Genomic DNA, 20,181 nt, shown 5'->3' with positions numbered 1-20,181 from the left:
CTGGCCTTCCCCAACCCCTCTACTATTCCTTTCCCAGTACCATGCAGTCCAGAGCTCCCAGCTTTGCTCATGTGTTTACCATTAGTCAGCTCCCGTTTGCATCCCTAATAGCTCTGTCATGAAAGGGCCCTGATGTTACAGGTGTCTCTAGTGGGACTTTATGTTTTTGCCCCTTGGAGGCTGGACTCAGGCCTCTTTAAAGAGGAGTCTCATTTGCCAACTCTTCTTACCTCTTCCCCAGGGTGAGACATGGTGCTTTAGCATTGTAGATACCTACAAACGTTCAAACCACTTCTACATTTCAATGAAAAATAGTCTTAGAATAGTCCCATATTAGAAATGACCCTGATGAGTCACATCCCTCATTTTCGAGGCTGACATCAGGGGAGACCGCCAGCCCCTCCCACCTCCCTTGGAGACTTCAGCAGGGACTGTACTGGGGAAGACAAGATGGATGGTGGGGTTAAGCCTGGGTGATACTCCCAATGCTTTTCTTCCATACAGGAGGGGATATCTGCAGGGGGCTGCAAGGCCAGCCACAGCCCCTCTGTCTCACCACCACCTTGCCTCCTGGGTCTCGCTTGGTTGACCTCCTCCCCCTTCCTCCATCCCCTCTCCCCCACTTCCCTGTGGAACAGTCTGCATGGCTTCTCTCAACAACTGCTTCCTGAGGCTGCAGTGAGGTCTCCCAGAATGACAGGGTCTTCATGGACAGACTCAAGTGATCTCTTTAGGGCCATAAATGACAGTCAAGCCACGTGGGTGGGCAACTCCATCAGGGCTCCTCACTGCTTCATCCTCCTCATGCTCCACACCTCCACTAGGGAGCTGGACCCTTCTCATTTGCTTTTTTTTTTTTTTAGAACTCCTAGGTGGTAACTCTCCCCTGGTATGTCCTGTTGAAGGCCCTCTCCCTATGCCTGAGAAATCCCTGCAGAGTGTGGGACAGTGCTCGGTTCCTTTAAAAAAAAATTAAATTAAAAAGTGAGCTTAGATACCATTTTTCTATCTGACTTAATAATCCTGTTTTCAAAAAAATATTGGTTTGCACTATCATGTCTGATAAGCCCTGAGTGGGAGAATGACTTTCTCATCATTTATATTTATGTCACCCTCACATAAGCCTAAATGTGTATAAGTTATAATCCTTCCCACCTACCTCCCCTGATACATGTCTTTGTGGACTAATGGCCTCCAAACACTCACTTTATTACACACATTTGTTATGTGACAAATCTTGCCAATATACCATTTTAAAGTTTATACATGAGGTGGCAAATGTCAGAAATAAATGAAAAAAAAAAATCCCAGTAACTTGGCTTGGCTGTGATATTTACACTGAAAATGAAATTTCATATCTCTAGCTTATGAAAAAAATCTCTTTAGTTGGATATTGGCTTTAAAATGTTTTCATTTCATACCCCCCCACACACTTCCCATTTATCATATGCCTTCTAATTTGGTCTAAAAAAACCACTCTACTAAGTAGTTATGACACATCTCTTATAGAGTGCCAGGAGCACTCACTGGTGAAATTTCTTCTGTTGTTTATTTTCAAACTGGAAATACATTTTTTATTATAGAAGTGGCACCTGGTGACTGCAAAAACTAATGCTCTATCCCTTCCCCACAACACTCCCCCACCATCACCACCAAAGATAACTTCAGTTACCAGTAGGAATAGGAAAGGAAAACCTTCTCAGTGTTTTTTTCTTTAAGTCAGTCCTTTCCCCAACTGAAATGAGCAATTTTAGTTTCTTTCTGTGCTTTCAGGAGCATTCAATCGGAGGAAACGAAACTCCATCTATGTCACCGTGACTTTGCTTATTGTGTCCGTGCTAATTCTCACAGTGGGCCTTGCTGCAACCACCAGGACCCAGAATGTGACTGTAGGAGGTTATTACCCAGGAGTTATTGTAAGTATAGAAGGCACAGGTAGGTCGCAGTAGCTTGCTGTCTACAGAAATTCTGGCTCTGCTCTGATAGTTTTCGATTCTGTTTGAGTGTCTAGTGTTTGCTCAGATTTCCTCCTTTATATGCCTATATATTTATGTAGAGAGGCAACTCTGGGCCCGCTAAGAAGAGCACTGGACTGAAAATCAGAAGAATCCAGCACCATCCCTATCTAACAGTGTGATCCTGAGCAAGTCATCTCACTCCTTAAGACCTCAGGTTTCCGGTTTAGGAGATGTTACTAACTAGCAGTGTTAACTTTAGGCTAAGGTCCTTTCTCTCCAGGCATCTGCATTCCCATATATAATAGAGGTCATCTGATCTTACCTGAAATCTGAGGATCCTGGCAGCTTGACACTCTGACCAACAGCACTGATCTCCAAAGTGATCTTGCACTCCTATCAGAAAAAGCTGTGGAAGATATATTCTTAAAATATATATATATTTATTCACTTATAAATTATATATATATATACATGTTCATAAAACTTATATAAAAATGAACATTCAAAAATTAGATAAAAATTAAGTATACAATAACTTTCAATATCTTCATGTGAACATAAACTAAAATGTCACCAGATAATATGCACTTAGTGTGAAATTTGTCATTAAAGACAGTGGCTTTAAATCCTTATTTCAAATGGCCCAGTAGATAATTGTGAATATTTTTGGCTGCCTTCTTATCCCATATGATTAGATCGTCATTGGAGTCATGTTTTTAAATGTCAATCTCACAATTTGGCTGACAAAAAAGCTGGGAGTTAGTAGTATCAAACTCTGTCATTTTCTTGTTGCTTACGTTGGCTTACATTATTAGGGTCATCTTCAACTTCTGGTGTCTCAAGAGGAATCTTTTCAAGCCTCGTATCCATTTTGTTGGGACTAGTTTCGTTAAAATTGAATAATACAATCCAGGCATACATAAAATGCCCCACCATCAACCCTTTGCTGCTTGGAACTTGCCCTCCTTCAGAAGGATAGGTCACCTGATCACCTGACATTCACACGGACAGAGGGTGCCAGTGACAGTCTGTTTATTAAATATTAGTAATGTTTGGTTTCTTTCTTATTATTTTAGATAAACAATAAATAGGAAACAGCCGTATTCCAGTGGATTGTTTTATCTACCCTAGGGTGCATGCAGTTCCCTTTGGAGACTGCTAAACTAGTTACATTAGAAAAACCAAAACTTCATTTGAGTCTACGTACACTGCTGTTGAACCCAAAAACCTAACTCTAGAGGTGAGATCATATTTTAAATATCAATTAAATGGCTCCTCAATTGCTAGAGAGCAGAAGGAAGTTTAGGACAGTTCAGTTAATAGGTATTTTAGTACAGCAAAGAGGTCAGATGTATTTTTTGTTGTTGTTTTGTTTCATTTCTCTTTGAAATGAAATGAGAGAGGGGAGGGGGAGAGAGAGAGAGATGGGGATTGGAGAAAGAAGCAAAGCGAGAGGAAGAGATTAAAGATGATGTCTTGGACAAGCCAGAGCTATGAGTGACCAAGCCTGGAGCCTGTTGCCTAGGTCACTGATTTCATTCCACAGTCAGCCTCCTCAATAGTTCTTGAGAAGCTGGGACCTAACGTGGGCTGTAGGCTATGCCTTCCTGGAGCTGAAGGCTGCTGGGGGAAGTGCCTCTACAGCTCCGGGGCAGGCAGGGCTCCTCCCAGCTGAGGGCAGGTGACCCACAGACACTGTTTGGTGCCCTCTGTTAAACATGTGATGTGAGAACTCACCCAGTCCATTTCCTGTGGTGAGGCAAGAAAACCAGTCGTCAGCAGAATTGAGTTTTATTTTTAAACACAAGTGAAGCCGGCGGGGGCGGGGGGTTGCGCGGGGAGGAACAGAGTGGGTAAGATAGCATTTCGGTGGCTTGGAAAAGCAATTTATAGGGTCTGCGTGACTTTGTGTATTTCAGGTAGCTGCATTAGTAAAATATTTCTGACTGATGAGCAAATGCTGAAGCCAAGATTCAGAGTCTCTGTGGGTGAGGGGAAGGTATTTTCCATGTTATTTAAGAGTACGAACTCCTATTCATGAACAGTGGCTGTGAACCTTCTCTGTGGAATATCTTACCGTGGGCAGCTAGGTTGGAATACGTGAACAAAGGAAAGAGGGTGACTGATTGCTGTTATTCGAGTACCTGATGTTCAGTTAGCACTGGAAGTTGAAGCAGTGGGGGCGTGTGTTTGCATGTGAGTGGTTCACTAAGAGCTGATATGGAAGTGTTAATAGGAAAGCCATCCCTAACGGATACTGTGCCCCCATGATTTAACCTTTAAAAATGTGCTCTCATAGTTCCTGGAGATTGTTTCTTTAAAATGCATTTTAATTACATGGAATAAAGGGGAAAAGATAGCAGATTGAATAGCAGAAAAATCTATGAGTTTATAGGTCAGATCACGTAGTAACAAATACAATTACGACTCATACCTCAGAAACAGTAAACGCCTGAGAATCCAGATTTGTCTGGGAATGGGGTACTTTCACTAATTGAATAGCTTGGTTATTAGGGAGTTACTATAGAAACTCTAAACTGGTGGTTTCCCCACTCTGACGTGAATAAGAATGACCTGGTGAACCTGTGAAAAATGCAGATCTCTACTCCCTAGCCCAAGAGATTCTGATTCAGTTGGTCTGCATGGGCCCCAGCAATCTGAATTTTCTTTTCATGAACTAACCTTTGATTGAGAAAGTAATACATGTTGAATCCACCAGAGGGGAAAGAATCCTGGGGGTGAGGAGGGGGAAGAGTCTAATTCAGGTGGGCTAGCAACCACCTGGAGAATTTACACACAGTAAAATATGCTTAGCAATAAAACCAGGATCATGGTGCATCATCTGGAGATTCTGCACTGTCAAATTGGTCACTTTAAATATAAATTACTAATGTATAGAACTGTGGAACAGTTTCAGCTTATTGAAACTGCTGTTTTAGACTTTGAAACAGTCTGCTGTTTTAGACTTTGATTAAATGTGTTAACAATACATGAGAATTTAAATTTTCAAAACAGACAAATTAGGGAGAAGTTATTAGATTAAAAGAAGACTTACCATGCAAATCATTTAAATATTGTGATCTCAGATACTTAAAATATAATTCAATTTGCATAATTCTAAGTCATGTGAAGCTTTTCGGGAGCATCTTTATTTTGCCAAATGAGATATCTTTGTACAGCGAGGTGCATTCTCATGGCATGTTAGCTATTCTACCTGAGCTAGAATGTGGTATCATCGTTCTAAGAGACATACGCACACATGCCTCTTTAAAGATGTGCTAGTCTGTACAGGCTGAACTGTAAAGTTTTAAAAAACTAAAACCAGGCTGGGCACGGTGGCACATGCTTGTAATCACAGCACTTAGGGAGGCTGAGGTGGGAGGATAGCTTGAAGCCAGGAGTTCAAGACCAGCCTGGGCAACATGGTGAGACACCATCTCTACAAAAAGTATATATATAAAATATTAGCCAAGTATGATGGTGCACACCTCTGGTCCCAGCTACTGGAGAGGCTGAGGTGAGAGAATCTCTTGAGCCCAGGAGGTTAAGGCTGCAGTGAACCATGATCACCCACCCTACTGGGCTCCAGCCTGGGCAACAGAGCAAGACTCTGTCTCAAATAAATAAATAAATAAAATTTAAAAACTAAAAACGGCCAGGTGCGGTGGCTCACACCTGTAATCCCAGCATTTTGAGAGCCTGAAGCAGGCGGATCACTTGGGTCCAGGAGTTTGAGACCAGCCTAGACAATATGGCAAAACCCCGTCTCTACAAAAAAAAAAAAAAATATTAGCCTGGCCCTGTGGTGTAAGCCTGTAGTCCCAGTTACGTGGGAGGCTAAGGTGGAAAGATCGCTTGAGCCTAGGAGATGGAAGTTGCAGTGAGCTGAGATCGCGCCACTTCACTCCAACCTGGGTGACAGAGTGAGGCCCTATCTCAAAAAAAAAAAAAAAAACAGAAACAAAAACCGAACACCAACAAAAAAAAAAGACAAACTGGATTAAGAATTTTACTGTCCTCAAATATTCAAGGCATTTTATTCCAGGAGGGTGCAGGTGAGCTTTCTACTCTGAAGGCCTAAAAACCCAAGAGTTTCATTTGTTACCTGAAGCTGAAAGAGACAGGGGAGGGTGGTTGCTCCTTCCCGATACACCTCCTCTTCCCTTAGATGCAGGAAAAAGAGGCCTCTAAACGTGTTTCCCAAGCAACCCACAAGATGGAGTTGGCCCCCTGGGTAGTGAGACAAGCCTTTCATTCTTGCACCCTCTCCTCAGCTGCTGTATTGATACTATTAGGGCCCATACTAGCCTGAGTCTTTTTTAGGAAAGAGCAAGAATTTCTGCCCGCTTTCCCAGGGAGTGGGTAGGAGAATCAGTTAATTGAAAATAATTTCAGAGTTACTGTGGGATATTAGGAGACGGGGACAACAGGGATCATTCAAAACAATCAATATCCCAGAAACCTTCTTTAGGTCAGTGTGGCCTCAGATTCACATGTAAAGACTCCTCTGAAAAGTCCAAAGAAATTTTAGTTAACATGAATGCTCAGGAAACATAAGGAGCTCTGGATAGTGGGATTTTGTAGTAAATTGTGTATTAGGCAGAAAGATTTTCAACAAGAGGTGAAAAAGTTTCTACCTCTTGTTTGAAAATGTTTCTAAAATCTAAGTTCATTCTAAAGTATAAGTCCCTAACTTACTAAGTACATTTTTAAATGACACCTGGGCTCATTTTAATGACACCTGGGCTCATGAGGAGTGGCTCATGACTGTAATCCCATCACTTTGGGACTGTAATCCCATCACTTTGGGAGGCCAAGGCAGGAAAATCATTTGAGGCCAGGCATTCGAGACCAGTCTGGGCAACATAGTGAGACCCCCATCTCTACAAGAAATTTTAAATTTAGCCAGGTGTGGTGGTAAAATTAGCACACCTGTAGTCCCAGCTACTTAGGAGGCTGAGGCAAGGGGGTTCCTTGAGCCCAGGAGGTCGAGGCCGGCTGCAATGAGCTAGGATCACACCACTGCACTCCAGCCTGGGCAACATAGCAAAACTTTGTCTTTATAAAAAAAAATTAAGAATTAGCTAGGCACAGTGGCTCAGGTCTGTAGTCCCAGCTACTCAGGAAGCTTAGGCAGGAGGATTGCCTGAGTCTAGGAGTTCGAGGCTAGAGTGAGCCTTGTTTGCACCACTGCACTCCAGACTGGGTGACAGAGTGAGATCCTGTCTCTAAATAAATAAATACATTTGAATCTTGATTTGCTGGGTAAGACTTTTATAATACCACAAGGTTCTCACCTTCATTGGCTCCCTGTTGCTTCCTTGGCATGTCATTCAGAGCTCTCCATAGATGCCCTCAGCCTAGTCTCTCATTACTTCTCTTTTGCCAAAATTGTCAATTCACAGTCCTCTGAACATGACTTGGGCTTTTCTGCCTTGGGGCCATCATAGCATTTTTTCCTTGTGCCTGAAACATCCTCCCTGCTCTCTCTCTCTCTCTCTCTTTCTCTCTCTCTCTCTCTCTCTCTCTCTCTCTCTCTCTCTCTCTCTCTCAGTGCTCTGTTCTATCCTGACTTAAAGACACAGCAGAAACATTTCTCAGATACTGGGCTCCACAGTGGTGTCTACCATCTTTGAACTCCCTACCATATATTCCTCCTATTCATGGTTGCTGGAAAATACTTATGTCCTGCTTTGTGGCGTCTGTTGGGGCTATATTCTCATTTAACTTTGTTTATATAGGTCCTCAATCCCTTCTCTGAACCCTTGGGTCAGATGGGATTCAGAATTTAGACTTTTTATTTTAGAAAAAGTATACAGTACATATACCACATATTATCTAACAATCAAGTAGAGCCTTGAGAAGCATCCCATAATCAAGCACCTCGTGTTTCTATAATAAAAGATGGATTTTTACACTAAGTGAGATAAAGATGATAATATTTTTTAAAAAGATGATAATATAACCTCACATCAGTTCAAGATCAGGTTTTGCCACCAAGTTAGTTACATTCAAGAAAAAAAAAAAACACTTTTTGGTTTTAAGAGCTTTGTGGATTTCAATATTATGGAAAGGGGTTGTGGACTGGTTTACCTGATTATAGTATGAGCTCCTTTAGCCTGAGTGGTCTTGATCATACCTTTAGCTTGAGTGGTCTTGATCATACCCCATCCCACCTCCTGGCCTCCAAATCACAGATCTAATACAGTGCCAGCCAGAGTAGATGTCCAATTAATATTTACCTAATGACTAATATTTTTAGCCTTAGTCCTAGATGTCTGGGACAGTGAATGGGAATAGGCATAGGTGACAAGAGTCCAGCCTCAAAAAAGCCCTTGAATCTGTCTTTGATATCTAATCATCTGTCCTTTTTTTTTCCCCACAAGTGGAGGGCAGCCAAAACAAAGCAAACTAGTTATTTGTTCAGGTAATGGGGAATCAAGATGGAGGTCCAAAGGTCTGAACATTACATGATTCCATGAAGCTCTTGAGGGGAGACCACAGAGCTTACCTTTCTGAGGTCTCAGGGGAGCAAGCAATTGTTTAGAAGCAGCTGTCCATTTTAAGGAAACTGTTGGTTTTCCCTTCTTTATTTTCAACCCCTCAGCTCTTCCACAAATAAGACTTCTCACCCCATCCTTGCAGAGAACTTCTTCTCTAGGGAGCAACAATTAGGTCCTTGTTAATTGGAGGTCACTATTCTACTAACACTGGCCACAAACACAGCAAGGTGTGGCTAAAAGAACGCAAGTTGTTATTCAGGGAACCCGAGGACTAGTCCCAGACCTACCATTAACTTGCCATAAGAGGGCATACATCCTTACAATTCTCTGTGCCTTCATTTTCCTGTCTATCAAATGGGAATGATATCAATTCCACCACACTCTGACATATTCATGTGACCAAACTAGGGGGCAAGTACTTCTTTAACTTAAAATGCTTATGAAATGGAAGATTGCTTTAGCAACACTGGTGAGTTCATTAACCTATCATCCAGGTAAGTGAATTCTTCCAGCCATGACTCAATACATATTAGTTCCCTGCCTGCTGAGCTCTAATCCATATTTTGAACCCATATAAAAATGTCTCCTTCTCTATGAAACCTTAGAACTACCATTTATTTAGCAGCCTACCTTATGCAAATCACACTACATACTTCATCTCATATAATCTTCAAAGCAACCCTGTATGGCAGGCTCTATTATGATTCCCATTTTATAGATGATGAAACCAAAGCACAGAGTGGTTAAGGAATTGGGCCAAGGGCAGAGCCAAGAATATATTATATTCCTGGCTGCACAAATTATTCCCTGCTCCTATAGCACTTTGTTTTTACCTGGTCTGTGGTCCTTAACCCAGTCTGTCTCTCCCTTACTAGACTGTGAGCTCTTGGAGGACAGTAGCCACGTCTTATTCATCTGACATAAAGCTAGTAGTTAACATCAGAAAACTGAATGCATTGGAGTGGAATAGAATAGAATAGAGGGGAAGGGGAGAGAACTGGATGAAGTAACTGACTGGCCTGGGAGTTTCAGTTCTGGAGTGCCTTGTCTTTCCAGACAATTCCACAAGACTTCCACCCACCTCTTCTGGTCACTGCCATCAGAGAGTTATTTGCCATGAGAGAGTATGAGGAATAGTGGGGTTGGCGAGCGGGGGCGAGTGTTTTTGCTTCCTGTCTTAGGACAAAGACTGCTATCACGATTCAGGAGACATTCTGTGAATACCTTTGGAAGCTGATGAATTGTTAAGTAAAATGACTTATTTATCCTGTAAGAAGCTGCCTCCCAATTTCTCTCAACTCCACAAGTGGCCCAGAGTGCCAAAAGCACAGACTATTCATGGACTTTCTCCTAAAAAATAGAAGCCGTGGAACATATCAGAGGGGGAGACAAGATAGAACAAGGAAACTCTCTTAGCACAAAATAGAGCACATTATAAAAAATTACAGGATTTTCCAGCTCAAATTGGGTTAGAGTGGTTCAAAAGTTAAATGACTTTAAAAATAATAATAATAATAATCACTAGAACAAAGTAATATTTACTGAGTACTTACTGTGTACCAGGCGCTGTGCAAAGTTCTTTGAATGTATCATCCTGGTTAATTCTCACAAAAGCCCTATAAGGTAGTCACTACTGTGGTTCCTATTTTTACAATATAAGGAAATTGAGGTTTAGAGAGCTTAACCAGTTTGTTCAAGGTTACACAGACATAGAAGAGCTGGGGTTGGAAGCCAGGCTAGTGTGATAACTAAGTTTTAATCAGTATATTTTATGACAACATATTTTAATTATATCTGAAATAAGACCAGGTGGGAGACAGGCATAGCTTGACTGTTGAATGAGGATGTTCTCAGTAGTCTTGGATATTACCCTCATGCACTGTAGTATCTATTTCTCAAGAGACATTGCTGTCTGAGTGGCCCTGCACAAGGAGTCCTGGAGATTTCTATTCATTTCTTCCGTTCATTCTCTCATTCTTGGGGTCTGAGACAACCACCCAGTCCCCCTACACTGCCCTACTAAGCTGCTGCCCAGCCCTTGGGTCTGTTAGATTCTCAAACCTAGGTGCAAGGCCTGGGGGTCTCAAATTGAAATAGATGTCCTGTGAGCCAAAGTAAGGCTGCAGATGGAAACCCAGACCATTAGTGAGGCTAAAGAGGAAAGTAACTACATCACTGAACTTGTGTTAAGATTTATTGGTCCATTCTCACCACTTTTTACTTCTTCCACTTTCATCCCCATCAACAACTATTGGTTAGTGATCATTTTCATCTAAGACTGGCAGACTCAGTCCTCTAATAGCAGAGCTGAGAGGGCAGTGAGATCTGTTATACCAAGCCATAATCCCAGCCACTTAGACAGGAAAATTGTTTTTCAGTGTTTTACACTGCCATTTATGTTCACCCTTTAATGAATGCTTTCTGTCCATAAATGAAGCAGGGATGGAAGAAGAGGTGAATAAGTGCTAACATAAATTGCAGTGGGTCAACCACAAATATAGGCTTTAAAAAAAAAAGATTTAAAAAAATTTTTTTAGTATGGGTTAAGGTGCTTCCTGATTTCTAAAGTACTTCCTGAGTTGGATTGGTATGCCAGAGGCATCAAAATTGCTTTTGCAAACCTTTATTTTGTGATCTATACATCAAAGTGGAAGGTCTTTTTCAAAAAAAGATAAAGATAAAAATATAACATGTGCTTTTCATCATTATATGTCTCTTACTGACTCACCAGTCACACGCTAGGTAATAGATATTGCAATTGAAATAGGCAGGCTCTGAAAAGCTATGGTTGATCTTTACTTTTAGTTTTTGGGCACATGAGTTTCTTCTTAGGTATAATTCATAGCTACAAGGGAAAACTGGCAAATGGTGGGAAAAATACTTTTATTGTACATGTTGTATTTGTGTAAGTAACCGCTGCATGTAGCTTTAGCATCGATACCCCAGTTTTTTCTATTATCCTGAATCATATCCAGGGACTGGAATGATTGTGTGGTCAGCCTGACTGTCATCCCACATACTATGTATGCCATATTGCTTTGCAGCTCGGCTTTGGATCATTCCTTGGAATCATCGGATCAAACCTTATTGAAAACAAAAGGCAGATGGTAAGTTTTCATCCCTTATAGAGTCAAATTCTTCCTCTAAAAAAGCACAACATTTATGTGGATAAGTAACACATTTCTTAAGTTTGCGTGATTTGGTCATAAAAGGAACTGCTACTTTGCCCTTTCTCCTAAACCTCTAGGGAATGTGTTTTACTGTGACCCTGTGATATGGGATTGGTTCTCATCTTGCTTGATGCTCCCTCACTGGCCTAGCTAGATTCCTTATGCCAAAGGGATAGAATATTCTGGATCTTGCCCTTTGCTTTCCTCCTTACTCCCAAAGGAGTGCTCCAGCCTATCCAGTCAGGCTATGATCCTCACCTAGAATGCTTTTGCTTCCATTTCTGTTACTACAGCCCTGAATTACTGGTGGCCCTCACATCTTTCTCTCTGATACATAATCTTTTGGGCAAGTTTTCACAGAGAGTTCCTGCCTTTTAGGAGATTACAATATAGCAGACTTTGATTGCATGAGCAAATGTACTTGTGGCACAAAAAAAAGGTAAAATAAAATTATAAAGCCATCCTAAAGTATCTCCATTACCCATATTTCAAAGCTAAGCATGTTGTAAGATTGAAAGGAAGGACAAGCATTAAACAGAAGGTGAAGCTTCTATGTCTTAACAGGGACCCACAAGGGCAAGCTTTTGTACTTTCCTGGTTCAGTCTGAAAAGGCTTCCTCAAGGGTAAGAGTAGAAGATACAGACTGAATGGAAAGCATATTGCAGTTTTATAGAGTTGTAAATCAAGATGCCTGGTGAGTGGTCAGATTGTGATTGGGCTCTCCCTGTACAGTCTCTGTGGCACTGAAACTTTGATAATGGGGTCTATTTCACAGCAAGTTTAATCAGATAACGTAATAGTTCCAGGGACAGAGAACTCTAACCATATGTTTTCCCCCAGCGATGTGGGAAATCACCCTTAAGGGAGTTCTAATAGTTTTCTTCTTCCATTTCACCTGGACTCCCTCCTTGCCAGTTGTGTTTGCACTTTAGGCTTAAATTATTCAAAATAATGGGGGAATTTTAATTGTAGAGCTGATCATAGCGTAGCTAATAATGCCAATTTCATGACATTGTTCATACATGATTTACCAATTCTCTGTAGCACTGTAAAGTGAGAATTATGAGGAGAGGTTTCTGAACAACTCCCAAAGGAGATAAGTATTTCCTCCTAGCCTGTTGAGGTGGGAGAACCCTAGGGTGGCCTTGATTTTTTTTTTTTCCGAGATGGAGTCTTGCTTTGTCACCAGGCTGGAGTGGAGTGGCACAATCTCAGCTCACTGCAACCTCCGCCTCCCGGATCCAAGCCACTCTTCTGCCTCAGCCTCCCGAGTACCTGGGATTACAGGTGCACGCCACCATGCCTGGCTAATTTTTTAAAATTTTTTATTAGAGATGAGGTTTTACCATGTTGGTCAGGCTGGTCTTGAGCTCTTGACCTCAAGTGATCCACCTGCCCCAGCCTCCCAAAGTACTGGGATTACAGGCATGATCCACTGCGCCCAGGGTGGCCTTGATTTTGATTTTCTCCTTCTCCATAGAGAGTAACTTAATGCCATGTGATCTCCCCTCTTTTCTTCCAAAAACCTCAGGGAAAAAAAGTGCTGATTCCATCTAGTTCTGAGGGTCAACACAGGCAGATGGTGGGCTCAGGTAGCATCTATCCCTGCTCCCTGGAAATGCCTTGAAATTCCTATTTTCCCCCACATTGTGTTGTAGTAGCATCTTTGTAATAGTAGACAAATTATTAGGAAAATTTCTGTTATCTAACACAATCAGAGAATAGGGCAGCCTGGTTCAAGTAAACATTTGTCTTACTTGAAAGTTTTTATATGTACCATACTGGCTGTGCATGGTGGCTCACACTTGTAATTCCAGCACTTTGGGAGGGTGAGGTAGGAGGATTGCCTGTTCCCAGGAGTTTGAGACCACTCTAGGCAACATAGGAGACCTGTCTCTAAAAAAAATTTAAAAATTTAAAAAATATGTACCATACAAAGTTGATCAGAGACTTCAATCCTTTGTAAAATGTCCTTGACATATAAGTCTTAAGTTGAATGTCCTGGTTCTTCAATGTTGCAGAAAGTCATGTAGAGTTTTGCAGGACCTCAGAATCATCATTGCCTTCATCAGTGCCCACTATAGCATCAAATAGCAGTGTGAGGGGGTAAAAAGAACACTGGACTAGGAGTTGGTGGGCACCAGGCTTTTCCACAGACTAGATGGAAACCCTGGGCACACCACTTCCCCTCACTGTGCCTCCATTTCTACATAAATAAAACAGAGGATTGAACTACCTAATGTCAAAAGTCCAACATTATTTCTGAGTCCAAGGATGGAAGGGCCATGCAGTCAAATTCCTTCATGGACAGCACGCTAGATACCAGCAAGCCTCCTCTTCATTTGGTGCTCAAAGAGTGAATTTCTTAGCTTTCCTTGAAAATGTAAAAATTGCTTCAGTTGCCCATTCTCTGCCTCCCCTGCCTAATTCCCTTCCACTCATCCTGCATGACCAAAAAGAGCATTCCCGTGGGGTGGTAGGCTAGAGTTCTGTTTTGCTGGAAGTCTCTTGGGGATCACCTGGTCCCCAGAGGCAGCAAGAGTGGAAGGCTAACAGACGCTTTTGTTTTATTCCCCTCTACAGCTGGTGGCTTCTATCGTGTTTATCAGCTTTGGTGTGATTGCAGCTTTTTGTTGTGCCATAGTTGACGGGGTCTTTGCTGCCAGACACATTGTGAGTATTTTTTTGTCCTGAGTTAAAGTAAATATACAATACCACAAGGCTGCACTGAATGTGTGCTGGATATTCAGCCCTTTGCTAAGTGCCATGAGGGTTACATGAGAGGGAGAAGACACAATCCCTTTTCTCAAGGAGTTGGCAGTCAAGGTGAAGACACCAATGGACATGCAGACATCTAGAGAACGGGGTCTAAGCTGGGGGAACAAACTCCCAGTGCCATAGTGGCTTATCTTGGATTCCAGGGGTCAGAGAAGGCATTCAGTGGTGGTAAGGCTAGAGCTAGGCCTTTGACATGTGGGTAAGATTTGGGAAGGCAAAGGGTCAAGGGAATTGCTTAGAACTAGTGTTGGGGGTAACAGGGTAGAGAGAGAGCACCAAGAAGCCACATGACTTATGGTCAATGCTGTCACCCAAACAGTCTGTGCAATGGCATCTGAAGAAACAATTCCTGGGCAAGGGGAAAAATAAGGGATGCCAGAGAAAGGCCCTTTGCCTGATTTTCTTTCGGGACCAGGAATATAAATGTAGGCCCCTCTACCAGATCCATCCCTTCTGATTTTAGCTGAGATCAGCCATCTTTTTCATCATCTTTTTCTTCTTATAAAGTCAAATGACACACCAGTAACTTTAAACATCCATAATTCTACCACCCTAACTTGACAATTTTTATTGTTTTTCCATATTAGCTGCTAAGTATATAACTATTTTTGTAGCATAGTTGCAGTCAATCATAGTATGCATACTATTTTGTATTCAACAGAAGCCATCTTAATAACAATAATTCCTTGTTTTTGTGTAGTGCATTTAGCTTTTCGATGTGCCTTCACATCTATTACCTCATTTGAGACCCACAGTAATCCTGTGATATATATAGGGCAGGCATTATTATCCCCATTTGACAAACAGTATTCACTCTGAGGCAGTCTCCATGGCAACATAGGCCTAGTGGCTAAGAAGCCTGCAGTAGATTTTGATGGCAGCATGAACTAAAATGGCTTCCTTTTTTTCCCCTCTTCCTCTCACTCCTAATGTTTTTTAATAGTTTTATTGAGATATAATTCACATCACATACAATTCACCCATTTAATGTGTATGATTCAATGATTTTTAATGTATTTAGTATATATCAGTTACTTATGTGCAACCATTACCACAGTCAATTTTAGATTTTCATCATCTTGAAAAGAAACCCCATACCATTTAGGTTTCACCTCCATAATCCCCCATTCTCCCCAGACCCAAGCAACCACTAATATACTTTCTTTGTGTAAGGTATCCCTATTCTAGACATTCTGTATTAATGGAATCATATAACATATATATTCTCTTGTGACTGGCTTCTTTCACTTAGTGTAATATTTTCAAGATTAATTCATGTTGTATCAAGTACTTCATTTTTACGGACTAATAGTATTCCATTGTGTGGGTGTACCACATTTTCTTTGTACATTCACTGGTTGGTGTACATTTGAGTTGTTCCACTTTTTGGTTATTATGAATAATTCTACCGTAAACATTTATGTACAAATTTATGCATGGATATATGTTTTTGTTTTCATTTTCATTTTCTTTCTACCTAAGAGTATAATTGCTGGATCATATAGTAAGTATGTTTATTTGTTTGAGGAACTGCCAGAGTGTTTTCCAAAGTGTCTACACTATTTTACATTCCCACCAGCAGTGTTTGATGGGTTTGATTTTGCTACATACTCATCAACTCTCATTATTATCTGACTTTTTGATTCCAGCCATCCTAGTGGGTATGAAGCAGTATCTCATTACGGTTTTGATTTGCATTTTCCTGACATTCCAATGTTTTTGATCATTGGCTCCAGTCAAAGGCAATGGACAAAAATTCAAATTATATTTACTGGAAGTTTCCTCTAATGACCACTACTTGCTTCTGAGTCCAGGCCCTCTGTACTCCTGCTGCTGGTGACCTGCAGTACAGCATTTGACTCAAGTATTTGGGGGTAAGACTGGATGAATATTTAAGAAAATCTTTCTGCTTATACTGTACCTGCCCTAAGACATTGGCTAGTCCTCGTTGACATCCAGAGAGTTTTGAGGAAGGAGGCTTTATTAATCTATGATGATATCTATTGGCCAACTTAAATGAAAGGCACATTTGGACCCTAGCACAGCTTGGATGGGTGAGAGCCAGCTGTCCTATTGTTGAGGCCCTTTAACATCATCTTTCCCTGTTCCTTTGGCTTAGGTGAATCTGAACTTCCTCTCAAGACCTACTACCTTCTCACTCACCCCTCTCTATGTGCTTGTGTCATCTCTCTTTTGTCTCATATTTCTTTCCTTTCCCCTCTCCCTAGTATAGCCATTAACTAGCTTGGAAAATCACTTTACCTTCTTGTACTATAGTTTCCTTTTCTTCCAAATGGACATAGTAGTAACTTGCCTTTCAGGGTTAGCATGAGGATGAAATTAAATAATGGGTATGGACATGCCCTAAGAGGGCCTGGCATGGAGCAGACACTCAATATAAAACAATTTCCTTTTCTACCCCTTCACGCCATAGTTGGTAGCCTTTCAGATTACAGAGGTTGCCAGACTCTGGCTTAGTGACCTTTTCTTGCCTTCCAGTTGTCTTGTTCTTGTTCCTCTTCTGGACCTCAATGAAGAGTATCAGCCAGAGGCAGCAAATGGGCAACTATCACACATCTGTCTTCATTTAGGGCATTTGGTGGCTGAATGCTTTTTGCAAAACCAGGAGGTGAGAAGGGCTGCAACCAGCACATTAAGCCTCCTCTTCAGCAGGATAATTATGATAATTATTCTGCCACCATCCAAACACCAAACATGGGCAATAAGCCATTCCAGGTGTGAGCATGAACACCCTCATTCCTTTCCAACCAGACTCCAGGCTAAGCTAACAAGGCAAGGTACTTTTAGAACATTGAGCAGGCAGGAGTTTCATGTAGAAGTAGCTAGCTGGTGAAAAGTCCTATATCCTTAATGGGGAGGCCGGCTAGAAGGCAGGAGGCATTTGAGTGCCAAGTACAAGAGATGCTAAATCACATGTGTGGGGAAAAGCAGCCACCGAGATGATCGGAAATGGTGAAAGAAGTAGGGGCAGAAGGGAAGGAGACAATATATAAATTCCCTCTGCCTGGGTACTTCTGCCAAACCCCAAGGTCAATTTGCATAAGTTGTTTGTCCTGTCCTAAGGTGCCTTTGGCAGAAGCCCCCTACCACTCAGGGGATGTTTAGCATCAGTCCAGAAAGTGAACAGCAGCTCCTGCCTGGAAGCTTCCAGGCAGCCCTGGCTTGTGTCTATTGGTTCTACCCCAACCCCCATGCATGATAGCTCTCTCTCATCAGGAAGCTGGCCAACCCAGCAGAGTAAATCGACTGTCCTTGAGCCCCATATTAGTTTTCTGAGGCTTGAATAGTGTTTTTGGAGTTCACCGACTTTATCTAATCTATGTAGTTGGGTGAAAATGGCTCATAGTTCAATTGAGTTAAAATCTACAGCAGCCTCAGGAGCTGCCCCTTCTCCTGAGGCTTGCTTCCCGAGCTCTTCCTTTTGAAAGTGATGTGGAAATGACAGCAAGAGGTACAAGTCAGCCAGCCTTAGTCCTGTCCGCAGGTGATAATGAAACCTCATTGTTGGAGTTCATCTCCCTTAGTTTGAAAGTGTCATTTCATAATAACCTGGAGTTTTGCATCTTGTCCCCTGGGGACTGTTTACAAGAAGACAAAGGCTAGAAGTAAAAGAAAACAGAGGAAATTTCAAGAAGCCCATTTCTCAATCAGTTTCATAATTTCTCATTAACCAAGTAGTCTAATAGAAAGCAATTTTTAAAGTATTTTTGTCTAATCTTCACTCAGTCTCCCTAGACAGGTAACTTTCAGAAATTAACCCAATCTCCTGCCTGCCTGCTTCTGTGTGTGTGTGTGTGTGTGTGTGTGTGTGTGTGTTTTCAAACCTTTTATTACCAAGTACAACACTTGCTGTTTTATTTTCCAAAGCCAAAACCCCTTTGGTTTGGTGTTTCCCTTTTCAGGATCTGAAACCACTCTATGCTAACCGGTGCCATTATGTTCCCAAGACATCCCAGAAGGAAGCTGAGGAGGTGAGCCAGAATGAGGCTGCATGTCTTTACCTCCTGGGAAAGTCCCCTGTTCTGCCTGAAATACCCTTTCTTTTACTCCTTTTCATGGGCCTAAGGTTTATTTCTAGGTATGTATAGCTGATTTGTTCAGTGGGTCAGAGCACATTGCTAATGAGGCCATGGTCATAGGTTGGAGCCTCATGAGGCCTAATCAGTTTTACTTTGTTCTGTGGCCACAGGCTAACCCTCTGACCCCAGCCGGAAGCCTCCCTGTATGTGGCTTTGATCCTCAGGGGGACAGATGAGCGTACAGAGGCCACAGGACATGCCCCTCCCCCATCTCTGTGGATGATGGTTCAGTTGCCTGAACTCAGTGCTCAGTTGGAATAAAAGTGGGAGCCTGAACTCAGTGCTCAGTTGGAATAAAAGTGGGAGCCCCACCAGGGCACTAGGCCTGAACTACGGAGGCAGAGCCTGAGTTCCACACATAGGATGGGTCTGGAAGCCAAATGAAGGTAACTGAGAAGCCAGATCCACCTCTATGCTCTGGGGAGGCTGGGACTGTCAGCCTGGCCCCTCTCATAACACGTCCAAGAGGCCAGCCTAATAATGCTTGAGCATGCACAGATGAGTCTCTCTTCTGCCCCAAACAGCTCTCCTTATGTTCCATGTTGCCTCAGGCAGAGCTAGATGCAATGCGTAGTGAGGCAAAGTATGACTCCAGATCATTTTGGGAGAGTTTTCATTTCAGTATGCAATAATCCCTTCCCAACCCAGGGATTTCTCCATATGAAACTGTACCTAGGCTTCCAGGAATCTTGACAATTTTGTACTCTATTAACCTCACATTGAAAGTCAATCATTCCCAAATAGTTAGAAAAATGGTAAACTTTCAGTTGGGAAGAGAAAAGGAAGGCAAGTGGATGTAAAATGGCCACTGCATTGCACAGCTTCAGGGGAAGCCATTTTACATAAAATACAATGTGAATAGGTGCCCTTGGAGTAAGGCAAAGCAGTCCTGCTCCAAAGGCACTATGCCAAATACTTTGATTATGTCTCTGCCGTCCACTTGACTACTTTTTCTTTTAACAACCATAAATTTACTATTTCTCTCACTGTTCTCAGGTTAGATAGGAGGAATAGAAATGTGTATATGATAACAGCTTGTCTGAAAGGCAGTGAGCATTTGGATGAAGGACCCAACATAGAAAAAAATGCCTATTTGCTATGAATATTCTCTATAACAAAGCAAGACAAATTTACCAGCACTTCATTGTATCTGGATGGGGGAGAAAGCTGGAAAATTTCTTGCTAAGAAGAGATGGTAAATGGAATTCTTTTCCATTTTTAAAACCTTTTTACTAACTCAAAATGTGTAAAATGTCATTGCTGTCCTCTAGATTTTGTCGTGATAGCTTTCTTGTGTTAATTTGGTGACTGTAAAAATATTAACGATGACTTCCATAGGTTCACTTGTAACTCTGGTCCCCCTAACCCTATTTTTCCTATATAAGGTCATAAGTTCCTCAACCAAAAATTCTCCTTCCACGAGGGTTATGAGGAACCTTACCCAGGCAGCTAGAGAGGTACTATTGTACTTCAGAGTGCATGCGCCAGCCCCTCTGTCTTCCTTCCCACCTTATCTGCTTTCCTCCTGTACCCTGATTTTCCCTGCCCTCATATCCTCATCTCCTCCAGTCCATTCGTTCTTCTGTCTGTCCTTCCATCTGTCCTTCCTCCTCTCTGTCTCCACCATTCAGGCATGGGGCACCGAGGGCTGTGGCTGAGGCTGGACATGAG

General features: G+C 42.0%; 1 protein-coding gene across 7 annotated transcripts in view; it reads left to right on the top strand.

The window, feature by feature from the left end:
- Window positions 1-20,181, top strand: part of TMEM255A (transmembrane protein 255A) — a 52,047-nt gene that overhangs the window by 5,141 nt on the left and 26,725 nt on the right. For 2 of the 7 annotated variants that reach the window (XR_012430276.1, XM_045384414.3), the window contains exons 2-6: window positions 1,774-1,916; window positions 11,506-11,568; window positions 14,216-14,305; window positions 18,334-18,402; window positions 19,896-19,967. Coding sequence is in view for 5 of the 7 variants with exons in the window: in XM_045384414.3 (XP_045240349.1) it covers window positions 1,774-1,916; window positions 11,506-11,568; window positions 14,216-14,305; window positions 18,334-18,402; window positions 19,896-19,967 (437 nt within the window). In the remaining 2 variants the exon portion in view is untranslated. Of the gene's footprint in view, window positions 1-1,773; window positions 1,917-11,505; window positions 11,569-14,215; window positions 14,306-16,146; window positions 16,285-18,333; window positions 18,403-19,895; window positions 19,968-20,181 lie in introns of all 7 variants that reach the window. The other 5 variants (XR_012430277.1, XM_005594478.5, XM_074029899.1 and 2 more) reach the window with 3 other exon arrangements.

The sequence above is a fragment of the Macaca fascicularis genome, chromosome X (assembly GCF_037993035.2).
Source record: "Macaca fascicularis isolate 582-1 chromosome X, T2T-MFA8v1.1".
Lineage (NCBI taxonomy): Eukaryota > Metazoa > Chordata > Mammalia > Primates > Cercopithecidae > Macaca > Macaca fascicularis.
Note: the sequence above shows the minus strand (reverse complement) of the source record. Positions and strands in the feature narration are given on the sequence as shown.